At 44.9% G+C, this 13,138-nt stretch overlaps 1 protein-coding gene across 3 annotated transcripts in view; it reads right to left on the bottom strand.

Moving 5' to 3' along the window:
- The window catches only part of zmp:0000001168 (signal-induced proliferation-associated 1-like protein 2), a 37,479-nt gene that overhangs the window by 11,120 nt on the left and 13,221 nt on the right, over positions 1-13,138 (bottom strand). For 2 of the 3 annotated variants that reach the window (XM_061054699.1, XM_061054701.1), the window contains exons 2-10: positions 7,760-9,365; positions 6,362-6,486; positions 6,069-6,257; positions 4,624-4,798; positions 4,185-4,288; positions 3,247-3,404; positions 2,309-2,918; positions 1,273-1,547; positions 98-514 (exon numbers count right to left, since the gene is read on the bottom strand). In XM_061054699.1, coding sequence (XP_060910682.1) covers positions 98-514; positions 1,273-1,547; positions 2,309-2,918; positions 3,247-3,404; positions 4,185-4,288; positions 4,624-4,798; positions 6,069-6,257; positions 6,362-6,486; positions 7,760-8,855 — 3,149 coding nt within the window. In that variant the 5' untranslated portion in view covers positions 8,856-9,365. Of the gene's footprint in view, positions 1-97; positions 515-1,272; positions 1,548-2,308; positions 2,919-3,246; positions 3,405-4,184; positions 4,289-4,623; positions 4,799-6,068; positions 6,258-6,361; positions 6,487-7,759; positions 9,366-10,119; positions 10,330-13,138 lie in introns of those variants that run through there. The other variant, XM_061054700.1, reaches the window with a different exon arrangement.

The following is a 13,138-nucleotide window of genomic DNA, read 5'->3' as shown; positions in this document are numbered from 1 at the left end:
TTTCTTTGACACTCAAGGAACCCCCTTTTTTTTTTTTTGCACTTCCGCCTTAGCTTCATCTTTCAACACCAGATATTGTTGCTTGATCAACACTCACCCATCACCTGTATCCCCGTAAGACGTCCTCTCCAGTGAACAGCTGCGTGTGAGCTGCGGGCCGCCATCCTCCTCGCTCTGATTGGCTGGTTGGTCCTGCAGGGAAGTGGCCCGTAACAAAGGTAAGCTGGGCGGTATGAGGAGCGAGCTGTGACTCCTCTCACTTTGCCCTTTATCACACAGTTGCCCTTCGCCCTCCTCGGCCTCCATCTCCATTATATCCACTTCATCGACCCCGCCAGCCTTCAGCTTGTCCTCCACTTTCACCTCTTCCTGTTCCTCCTCCTCTTCCTCCTCCTCCTCCTCCTCCTCTTCTTCTTCTTCCCTTTCATCCAGCACCCAGGCCTCTCCGGACTGATCCTCACCGGGTTTACACTCGGCGTCTTTAATGGCTTTCTGGTAGAGCTCAGAGAAACTTCTGCAGATCATAAAAAAAAACAACATACAAAGTCGGAAGAATTTAATCACCATCTCTTTTCTTATTAAACTGTTGAGTCATGAATTAATGTAGACGCCAAAAACAAAGATTGGATAGAAACAAAAAGAGCTATATTTGTCTGCGCTTCATTTCATATTCCTTTGAAATCACAGTCTCCATTTTCCATGAAGACGTCTTTGTGACAATTTGCGCTTTGTTGTCACGGAACAAGCATTTCAGAAGTGAGTATAAATAAAGCAGGGGGAGTTCTCTGAGGATGATTCTGCTGCCAGCTTTGAAATGCATCTTTAAGGTTAAGAGCTGAAGAAGTGAACAGCTTTATTTGTTTGTTTTTAAATATACTTGTTTACTTTAACTTCTCTGTTTGTGCCGTCGGTCTGACTTCGGCTGGGTGGAGAGCGTGCCCGGACGATGTGTGTCAGTGGGATTAAAGATCATTAGGGGGATTGATTGGTTGGGAGTCAGTTGTAGTGACACAGACAGCAAGCCTGCTGAACACCGCAGAGCGAGCCGTGACACCTCTCAGCCGTCTTGTCCCACTAACCCGCTCCTCCTTATTCCCTGTCAACCTCTCCGTCAGCCCCTCTGTGGGACTTCTCTTCCCTTTCTGCAGCACGCTGTATACCCGTGAGCCCCTTCTCCAGTCTTACTTTGAGTCTGCTGACCCAAACGTGCCCTTGTTAGCGCTCCCCCCCCCCCCCCCCCTCCTCCTCCTCCTCCTCCTCCGCGTCACCCACCTGCGGGGCTTCCCGTTCTCGTCCGGTGGGATGACAGTGATGTGGATCTTGTGCGCGGTGCGGAGCAGCCTGGTCCTCTCCTCTGAGCTCAGGTGAACCAACGAGTGTCCACAGAGCCGCACCACGCGAGCCCAGAGCTGCAAACCTCCGCTCTCGGCGTAGCAGAACCTCTGCAGGTCCGTCACGAAGCCCTCCTCGTTCATGAGGAAACCCGGCTGCCCGACCCCGTCGCGCAGGGGGGTGACCTCAAAAGCCTCGCAACCCCGGGTCACCAGCTGCAGGGGAGAAGAAGAATTTTTTTTTTTTTTATTGCTGTAACGTGCAGGCTTGCAAAATGTACTAGTGTCAATTTGTGATCTTGATTCCAATATGTAGCACTTTGGGCTACGTGTATGAAAGGAGATATATCGAATCAGGCATGAGCAACCTTTAGGGGGCCTGCAAAGAAGCACGATTGCAAGATCCCGAGAAACTAATTTGAACTGTGTTTAAATCACCTGCTTCATTTGTTGTACAGCTAATGAGTCCATACACAGAAGGTTATATACACTGTTTTCACATAAATAGAGAACACTTCTGTTTGTATTACGAGCACCAGGGTTAAGACAAAAGATCAATGGGGTGACATATTGTGCTCCGTGCTTATGTGATACAATAATCCCTTGTGCTAAATATTAATATTTAAATTGCCGAAAAATACATATAGCGTAGGTAGGAAGTCCAAAGTTCTGTTTTTAATAAACTCCCATTAAAAATCTTGTAAAAGCATCATAGATATGTTTTAAGGAAAATGAGAGATTAAGTGATTTCACTGGATTTAATTAACCAACTTGAAATAAATACAGTCTTAAAAATAGGTTTTAGACATGTTGAGTTTAACTGATCAACATTTTGGTTTCTGATGAAACTTCTCAAACTGGCACCACTTCCAAAATGTATATTGTGATAAATATAAATATGTTGATCAATGTAGAAAACGTCGTGGTCATCATATGTTTCGCATCCCACCCATTAACTTCACATCACAATCACCCACCTCTAGTCTCTGCACCACCTCTTTGATGTCCTCCGCCTGGCTCTCCATCGCACTGATTGACACCGACTCCCCTCGCTCGTAGTAGATATCCAAACACGGCCCGCCGTCTTTCGCCTCCGTCACCGCCTTCCACCCGATGACATCTCGACAGGAGCAGTTAAACACCACCCTGCGAGTGCACCTCTCTATGAGCACCACTGACTCGGCGGACACCCCCAGCAGACAGGGCAGCTTGTGCTCCCCCACCTCGCAATCCTCACCCCCGCTGTTGACCATCACGGCCCACACCAGCGCCCCGGCACTGTGCAGCTCGGCCCCCTTGGCGCCCTTCAGCTTGTCTTTGCGCTTCCCTCCCAGAGAGAGCAGGGGGAATTTGGTGGAGGAGTCGATGGGCGTGGTGGTGACGTAGTTTTCCGCCAGGTCCTTCAGGTACTCCTGCCGTGTGCGCGTGGCCATGGAGCGAAACTTCTCCGACTTCTCCGCAGCGTTTTCAGCGTTCACCGCCTTCGCCAGGAGAAAGTCTCTCAAGGCGGGCGAGCGAGGAAAGCGGGCGCCCTTAGGGAACAGCGGACCAAACAACGGCATGTCTTTAGAGCGAGTCACAGCCACCCTGAGAGAGAGGAAGAGCGAGAGAGAAGAGTGACAAAGTAAGAGAGACAATACAGCAGAGACTATTTATTTCCTGTTGTGTAATACTCTCTAGAACAACAAACATTGACACTGAAGATTCTGCAGTGATGTAAACTCTTGGCTCTCTATGAACAAGTTCTGTGTATTTAAAGAAAGGATCTTTCATAATATTTTTGAGATCATTAATATCTTAAAAATGGTGATGATTAATGATTAATCGTCTAACAAAAAGTGTCAGGTCTCTTTTGGAGCATGGGAAAAGATTTGTACATTTTGAACTGAGGGCAACAGATTGGGTGATCACAGACCTGTAGTAGGTGTTTTCGGTACAGGGCTCGTGAACCTGTATGATGATGAAGACGTGTTGGAAGTGGGAGCGGATCGACTTTGGCGTGAAGGGCAGGGCGCCGGGCTCCTGGAACACGATTGTCACGATGTCGTTGCCGATGTGTCGCTTCCTCAGCAACTGACAGAGCAAAGAAGAGACATGTTTGTGTACATCAATAACATTATCATGAACAATAATCAATATTCAAAGAGCTGCGGTCAAAGCTGTCATTTAAAATAAAGGCTGTCCCTTTTTTTAAAAAAAAGCAGCGTTGATGTCATGGAACTAAAGCTGATAAAGTGCTAAAATAACCAGATTGAACTTAAAAAAAAGCTTAAACTGCTGCTGCTTGGATCAGAACTCAATCTTCAAAAATGACTGTACACAGTCTTGAAAAAATGTTAACAATTTTTTTTTATTACATAAAACGGAGGATTTCCTGAAGAGAAAAATGTTGGCGAAGAAAAACGGAGCTGAAACTGGATCACAGAAGCACTAAGACACGATAAAACTGAATTATTCAACTGAAACTAACACATTTTGAGCTGTCGCCACCGAGAAGCAAACTCAGGTCTTTAACTCGGCTACGTGTATTTTAAGCCTACCCTTAAATCTGTTTCAACAGTTTCATGTCTAATGCGTACAATAAGTGAATGCCGTCGTGGTGGGAGTGAACACTGGGGGGGGCAGGATTTTTATGTCATGCTTGTTGCGACGCACAGAAGCTTCTTCTAAAGCATGTATCAAAGCCCGTCTGTACCAACAGAGACAGCTGATGCAGGTTGTACCAAGACTGATACATTTCTATTGGATTAAAGTGGAAACATTAGAGAAAGTTATCCTTCTGTGTGCACTTTAGATTTTGCAGCAGAAATTCTCCTTCAACACAAATGAAAAACACCTTTGGGTTCATTTTACCTGCTGAGTGTTGTTGGCTGTGTAGGGCAGCATCGTGGACACATGGAACATTATCTCGTAGTCCTGGTAGCGCGTGTAGAGCGAGTGCGTCCCGGTGGAGTCCGCTGCATCAGGAAAAAGACACACGCATAAGTACGCGCACACGTCGCACAAAGAGATTAAGCAAAATTCGTCAGCGTCTCTGAATGACAGAATGAACTCAGGCTGCCAGAGTCGGGGTGAAATGTGTCCTATTTACTGTCTCTGCTGCTCACTGAAGAGAAAACAGCTCGCAGATAATCAGCAGTGACTATGCTCTTTTACAGGCATTACTCAGATTACATGAGGCGAGATAGCAGCTATCTCAGGCTTTCAGTGGCGCACTGATGCCCTTCGGATAATGGCGACAAGGTGAGATCCAGCCAATAGATCGGAGGCATGGTGTGTGTTTTCAGCTCACTCTTGTTGTCCAGCTGAGCTCGGTATTTCTCCCAGCCCTTCAGGCGCACCCGCTCCCCGAGCAGATCCAGAAACTCCTCGAACGCCGGCCCCGAGCTCTCGTTATTGTACATGTCCTCCTCTGAGCTTTGCCCGGCCCGGCAGTACATCACGCCAACCTTTCGCTGGAAATTCAGCTGCAATAGAAGACGGAGTTTATTATTCATTCATAGCATCCTCTGGAGGTTACAGTGAGGATTTTGAGATGTAACTTTACAGCTAGATGTGTTTTTTTTTGAGACAGCAAGCATTAAACTATGAGCTCTGTTAAATTATTTCATCTTTTTAAGCCAGAGTTCAGATTCTTAAATGATTCAAAACCAGAGTTTATGTTGATCTTTTTTTTGATCTTTTACTTTTGAAAACTTGAAGGTTTTAATGCCTATAAGGTTTTAAAGATGATCTATTTTATTCCTTTTAAGTGAGGCAGATTAAGCCCTGAGAACACATGTTGTTAGTTTGAACATTTTGAATTATTAACTTAAATAAAGATGGACAAATGAATCATTGATATGCAAAAAAAAAAAAAAAAAAAAAAACGCTCTAAGATTTAAAACAATTTCAGATAAAAGGAACCAAAAGAAAACACAGACCACAGAACATGTCTTGCATTAAAACAGCGCCGTAGAAAACAGTTCAAAAGTGAAATCCAGACCAACATAAGGGACATCTTGGGACTTTTTACTGTGCAAAAAGTCTTACTCATTAAAGTGTAGCATCATACAAAAAATAAGCTGCTCAAATAGGTCGTAAACGGGAGAAATGGTTGCAGATGTAGAGGATAATATAGATCACTGTTTAAACAGTATAAAGTAACTCCCCTGTCCTTGAAGCCAAATGCAGAAGTGCAAAAACTCTAGTTCCTCGAGTGTCAGCTTGAGGTTGGCTCCAAAAGACCCGGACGTCCCATTCAAACCCAACATTTAAATCTCCATTTTGACGGTAGAAATGTACATGTTTACAGTCTGGTACTAACAAAGATTTTGCTATTATTGGTCAGTGTCTTTATTGGGACACACTATACAGGGGGGGGGGTGACCTTTATTTACTCACCAATTTTTATTTTATGAACGATACGTGTTATGCATAATTAGGAGCATGACGTCCTCAACAAGCTGCCGCATTGTAGCGGTTTGTCAGGAGGCTTAAGCCCCGCCTCCTCTCCAGCTCTTTGCCTGTCATTCGGTTGACCGAAAGTTTACATGAGTCCGTATATCCAATATGGAGACCGCTGTGGATAAGCTTTCCAAAAGCCCTTCAGAAACCAATGGGTGTCACTCAGGCTACTTGAATAATATTTACTATGGGCTCCACCTCTTTGTCGGCTTTTGTATTAGCCAGTAGTTAGATGGAGTCATCTTTTCCAACATGGCAGTCTTTAGTGTCAGCAGATGTTTTCTTACTCACCCCCTGTTCGTCGAGCTTCAGCAGGGTGTCTCGGACCTTAGGGGAGTTTGAAGCTAAGCGCAGGCAGTGCAGGTTCAGCTCAGGCATGATGAACTCGAGCAGCCTCTTCGGAGACAAGCCTCGGGGGGTCGTGTGTCGAGCGGCAGAAGGCACTGACTCCTCCAGGATGGAACCTCGCAGTGTCTTCATCTGAGGAGACAAGTCACAGTCACCACATCCAGCCGTGTCCATTTTTTTTTACTCCCACTGAACGAGAGGAGAGCTTTAAGAAAGAGAGAACAGAGCTGGTTTACCTCGGTGGTGCGAAAGATGATTCTGTAGTTGTACTGAGCGCCGCTGGATCCTTCCTTCTCCTCGCGACGGAAACTGATTGCAACTGGCCCGAGGCGATCATCCATACCGAAGAAATTCTGGTGTTCTGTGATAACGACAGAGTCACATGAACACAACTGTGAAGAACATTAATGAAAGTGTTGCACGAGGACATAAAAATGTGGCCCACTTAGAATTCAAATATGGTGCAGATAAGGCACTGTATGAAACAAATTAGCGGGGGCTTGAATCCTATATTTAACTTTCAAAATATAGAGTATACAAGCCAAAATAAAAAAGATGTCATAATTAATGTTTTAAAAGCTTTTAAATGATTAGCCAAGGGATATACTGCCTGTATTGTTAAGAAATCATGTTGTTAGTGTTTGTGGGTCTGTTATTTGTAATGGTAATTAATTAAAATCTGCACTATCCTTATTCAAGAATTTTCTATAAAATAAAACAAATAATAAAAAAAACAGAAAGCCCGAGTACAGCAGGACTGTTGAGCCTTTAGTCTGGAATCACCACACCAAATTCACAAACGTCATTTATTCTGTAAACTTCAGATGGGAGTTATGAACTGTCCCAGAGCAAAATACTTCTGGATGCTACAACCAATCAGAGCAACAAAATGTTGGACATGGCTTTATGATGCTAGGCTGGGTACATAGTTCAGACATCCATTTTTTGAAAGGCTTCAAATTCAATGTTGTACACTATTGGCATGACAGGACTGAACAACATCTACCATCCAGTGTGTTGAACACTGACAACATATGAGAATCAGGACGTTCCACATCATCAGCAATCTTGGTTATAAGAAACACCGATATGAAACTTAAACTCACTCAATAGAGAATGATCGCAGAGATTTGCCAGGCTAGTTTTCCTCAACGTATGACAGAAGGGGAATACTCAAAAGGTAGATCTGTGATGTCTATTTATACAGAAAAACCAAGAGGCAAACTGTAAATGAAAACACACCCAGGCTGGAAGTTAAAAGAAACATACTTCCTCATTCCTTACTGTGAAGAAAAAAAAGCTCACTTATATTTTTTTTAAAGCTGAACAGACCTTTTCTTTTTTTTTTTAAGCTCATTTTTTGACCTTTTCCTTCATTTGTTGGGACATATGAAGGAGTTAGACTATATGGGGACGAGAGAGCAGTAATGACATGCACCAAAGGGCTCCTGAGGGTCGTACCCAGTGTGGTGAGGATGAGACCTTTTGTACATCAGATGTGAACTCTGACCACTGTGCTTAACCGCCGCCACACGCGGGACAGACTTGATTTTAATCTCTGTGATGATGATTCCAACACTGACACGGAATAAACAAAGTCAACCAGAGCTAAAGACTCCTCGTGCTTCACGTACCTTTCATGTAGAAATATTTGCGATAGTAATGGGCTCCCAGGTCTGCGTGCTCTATGAAGTAGTTGCTCTTGCCCTGCTGTTGGATATGACTCTCTCTGGGCTCCTCCAGGACTGACACCGCATCGTTGGGGGTCCGCAGACTTGACCTCTCCTGGGATCTACTCAGACCCACCTGCTCCTCTCCTCCAGTCTCATTGCGGAAGTGCGGGCAACTAAGCAGGAGCTCGTTATCGTTGCCGTCGCCTTCGTCCAGCAGCAGCGACTGCTCGGGGTCGTCTGCGTTCCCCCCGTTGCCTCCCCCGCCCTGTGCGGGCGAAGACGGGGTGGCCTGGGAGAGGGGCCTCAGCTGGGAGGCAGCAGAAGCCCCGGATGTGATGTTCTTTTTCCGTCCGATGCTGTCCCGGTTCGTGGCCGCCTCTGTGAGGTCAAACAGGATGCTCTGAACGTCGTAGTGGGCAAAGTTCCTCACCCAGGCTCCGCCCCCGATGTTATCATACGGGCCTGGTTGGGGGATCTGAGGGGGCACGGGTTTGCTCTTCTTACCCAGGCCTTCAGGCTTCGGTGGCTTTGCAGGTTTTGGGGAGTCCCCTGTGGAAAGAGACAACCCCCTAAAGAACCCGTCAGGCTCTGGAGGATTTCCCTGCAGTCCTAAAAGCAGGAAAGGGTCTTTGAAACGGAGTTGGTTTGGACTCAGGGGCCCCTGGTCTGCAGAGATTCCCTCCAGCAGTTGAGTCTGTCTCTCCAGTGAGGACAAACTGCCGTATTCCCTGTGCAGACCCGAGTCCCCCTGAGCCCCCACACCCGCTTTCTCGCCAACCACCCGCGCTGCTTTGCCCCCGGCCTTTCCGGAGGAGTCCAAGTCCCCTAAAGTTACATCGCTGTTGCTTCTCTGCATGATGTGGCCCCGGCCCACGGATCGAAGGGTAAGCCCTACACGGCTCGGAGTGAGGCTGTCTCCGTCGGCTCCATCGGCCTCCCTCCTGGGCGGCCACTCCACCACGCTGGCTTCGCGTTTGTGATCAAAGTTAACCGTAGCAATAGGCGGCCGCATGTTCTGACGGCGAAACTTGCGGATGAAGAGATCATCTGACTGCATGGTGCCCTGAGAAAAACTGACTCCACTCTCTACAGCGTTTTTTCTCCAGAGCTTCCTGTAACTCCCAGTTAAATCTGTGTCCTGGTCTCTGCGGCGCTGGTGTGAATCAGGAGTGCTGTGCAAGAAGATGAAAAACACAGCCGAGCGGTAGCAGCAAATACAGAACTCATTCACACCACTTAAGACGCCTGAACTTTCTCAACCCTTCGGCGCTCCCATAGACGTCTGCGTGAGGCGCTGAACAAGTCAACAAGTCCTTAACGAGTGACAAGATTTGAGAGAATACGTATCATAGTTTTGCTGCAGGTGTACGCGTGTGTGTTTTGGTGGTATTCCAGTCGTGGGGTGCTCCTTCCTGCAGGGTAAGGACGCGAGGGTCATCACTGGAGCCGGACTTTGTGTCCTCTGTGTAAGAGAGGCTCTGTCTTTATAAACCCTCCTAACATGGCATCTATTCGTCTGCACTCTTCAGTGCCTGCTGCTTCCCTTTTGCTCTGGTCCACTGGCCACCTGCAGAAAAAAAAAAAAAAAAAAAAGAGAAGAAAAGTATTTGTTTAACACTATCTTTCACATTATTCAACCACATTGCCATTTTCCTCATCGACAGCTTTATATCCAACCCCATAACAGCTTGACGGTGAGTGCACAGAATCACTTTGTGGCAAAAAAAAAAAAAAAAAAAAGGCTTCGATAAACACAAGCTCGAAATGCCAAAGAATGAAGCGGTGAGCAGGTGTGACGTGTGTTTTGTTGTTGAGTAATGCCTTGTGCCTCTGCTTCTCTGTTTTCTTTCATTATTACTCTTTCCTTTACACACTTTCCGTTCCATAGTTTCCCGAAATAGTATCATAGCGGACCAAAGGCTCGCCACGTCCAGCCTGCACACGCTCACAATAGACAGCATTAACACAGGGGAGGGGGGGCCTTCCTGGCTCACTGAGTGTGTGCCAACATGCAAGAGAAATAAGTGTAACAATCTCTCACCCTCACACACACGTTCACACACAAACACACACACACATACAGTTTTTTGTTTCTTTACTCCTGCACCAATATTCAAAAAGAATACATAAATAGCAGCAACAGAATCATAAATAACTACAGATAAATTATTTCCGATCAGCTGTGGAGACGGTTTCAGTTTAACCTTGTCGAAGGAGGTTTAGAGTTACTAATAGAAATGCAAAATTGTTCCGTAGAGTAGAAATGTGTGCTTCCCTTTTTTAGACGAAAGTCAGTGTTGAAAGTTTTGCAAGCAACTTACCAACAAAAATGTTTCTGTTTCACGTAAAGATCAGCCAGTTTCTGTCCCCCATTTGTTGCCAAAGCCCGGTCAAACTGACGTCAATCAACCCGAGCTGAAACCTCCGTCGCTCTCAATAAGGTACAAGGCTTCTTCCTGTCTAGCTTTTTTCTCATGCATCTCGTCTCTCGCGCTTGCAGCCTACAGAGCAGGTGCAGCGGTGCAGAGCTGCTACCAGAAGAGCTCCACGCACACACACACACACACACACACACACACACACACAGGACTCAACGTAAAAATGCTAAACAGTAAAGTGAGGAAGTCACAAAAACTCATTGTTTCCCTTCCTTGTCCTCACACTTTGTCTCGCAATATATCAGCGAGACGTTTGTCTGTGACAGGACTTTAAAAGGTCTGTTTAAATATACACGATGAGTAAATGTTTTCACCATCAGAGGTCATCGGAAAAGTTTCAAGCCTGTTGTCAAGTTATGTTCATGTGGATTGAGGTTTTCATCTGCAGCTAAATCATCTAGAAAACATTGGGTGACATTTGAGTCGGCCACTGTTAGCAGGAAGTGTTGCTCACAGCCGTGAAGCCGGTTTCTCTCAAACCGTCGTGTTCATTCAGGGGGTGATTAGATCAAAATGGGGTTGTATTAGCCTTGGTAGCATGAAAATGCTAAATGGGCTTGAGTAAAGCACTTTTACACCGCAGGTCACTTCTACCCATTCACACAGTGATGGCAGAGGCTGCACTGTAAAGAGGCCATCACCCCATTCACACACATTCAAACGCCGCTAATGGAGCAGCCGGAGCAACTTGGTGTTAAGTGTCTTGCCTGAGGACACATCGGACATGTGGATGGCGATCGAGCCACTGGCCATCCGGTTGAGTGACAACCAACTCTACCACTGAGCCACAGCCACCCTATAAGCTGTAATAGTTGAATGGTGTGTGGGACAGCATTTCATAACTTATAACACTGGCTTCAGTTTCCTGTTTTCTCATTATTATCAATTATATCAGTGCTGGAAAACAGTTTCCAGCAGCAGACACTCAAGCAGAGTGCAGACGATTGGATGAAGTGTGTGAAGACAGAGCCTCTCGTACACCAGCTTTTGCAGTGGAGCACTAAAAGATTTATAGCTTCACTGTTTTTAACCATTTACGTCAACAATATCATTAGGGGTGGGAATAGCAGGCTAACTCTCTGTAGTATTCAATACAATACAATGCAATGCGTGACCAAGGATAACGTTAATCCCACGATACGGCGATTCTGATACATTGCAATCATATGATACATCACGATATCTGATTAACGGGAAAAATACAAAATGCCCCTAAAAAGGTAAAGTTAGAGATTCATATATTTATTCACCGCACTTTAGTGTCCGAGTCACCTCTTGTCATTTTTTTATTCTTTAACTTCTTTACACCGATATCAGAAAATATCCAGCTGTCTTGTTCATCTTCTTTTATCCCACTGTCTTCTTCTTCTTCTTCTTTGGCACATTAACTTCTGATCACATGACCCTCCTACACGTAGAAATCACCCAACACAAGGAGTCATGAAGGAGTGTCACAGTGAGCTAAGTTGGCTTGGATATCTGTTTAGAGCTTTGTGTTATCTCCTTAATTAAAAGTCTGATTTTTGGCACCAGCTATTCAGTAATTGTGATAATTTGATCACACTAAGCACATCCCCATTTAGTATTGCTTGCTAATACTAAAGCTAATGGTTAATGCTTGTTAAACTTTAAATTATGTGGCTTTATTGACTCCTTTCTATACTGTTTATAATGTTAATTTTGCTTTGATGTCTTAAATGTATGTATGTAGTTTACCTCAGGGAGTGCCATCGCATTTTTGCTGCATTGTTGTCTTGCATGTCAGTTAAATGACAATATCACTTCCTATTCCCGTGCACACATAAACACTGGTTCACATAGAGCGGCCTCTGTGTACTGTTTGAGTGATGGCACAGCTGCTGACATTAATACCCTGCTCATGCATGTGGGAGCCTTCAAATGATCATTATGCATGTGGGCACAAATGATGTTTGCATATCTGCAATCATCTGCATTGCTTAACAATGTCTTGATAAGTGTAAGCAATCAGTTTTCTCCGCTGTCTCGGAGTGGGAGTGCAGATTTTTGGCAGCAGGTTCCTTTTTCGGGAAAAAACCACAGATTGCCATCGTGTTGTTCCAACAATAAAACTGAACCACCAGGATCTGCCAGAAACACTCCTGCTCTCCACCAACACACAGCGCGGGCTGAACTTGGACACTTATCACTCACCACCTTGAACAAATCACATATTCCTGAGCTTCTGAAGACCCCCAACTCATGAATCAATCCTTGTTTCCATAGCAACTGGTCTGGTGCCACCCTCTCGCGGTGTAAGATCTAGTCCACCAGGGCTTTACTCTAGCGCTGTTTACTCTGCAACGTTTCCCCTTGTCCATGAACTCGCCCACTGCTGAATATGTTTGAAGTGACCTTAGTCCTCAAGACGAAAAACTGACTAAAACAATCCTCCTCTCACGGTTTAGGCCGCTAGCTAACACCAGATGATGATTGTTGACTAACTAATCACAAATAGGTCCGATGAATTTTGTATGACAAATATTACATTAAATTAGACCTACTGTATGTGGTTGCAGAAAAAAAGAGGATGTAAATATCCAATTCACTATGAAGCCAAAAATACAATTCCAACATGCTAGCCAAATGCAAAAATGGCAGGCTACAAAATATACAAATTAAAATGTAAAGTTGACCCCGTTACGTTGACATAATGTTAGCACGCTAAGCCGCTCAACTGAAACACTGAACATGGTAAACATCACTGTTTCATATCAGCATTTTAGCATTGTCATATTAAAGCATGTTAAAGTTAGTGCTGAGCTCAAAGCAAAACTGTGTCCAAAGATTTGCATTTAAGTGTAACAAGCATAGCTCTGTTAAGTGTAATGTTAAATAAATATAACACATCCTTGAAATTGTGGTGGTTTTTTATCATTTTTAT

Source organism: Labrus mixtus, chromosome 14 (assembly GCF_963584025.1).
Source record: "Labrus mixtus chromosome 14, fLabMix1.1, whole genome shotgun sequence".
Lineage (NCBI taxonomy): Eukaryota > Metazoa > Chordata > Actinopteri > Labriformes > Labridae > Labrus > Labrus mixtus.
Note: the sequence above shows the minus strand (reverse complement) of the source record. Positions and strands in the feature narration are given on the sequence as shown.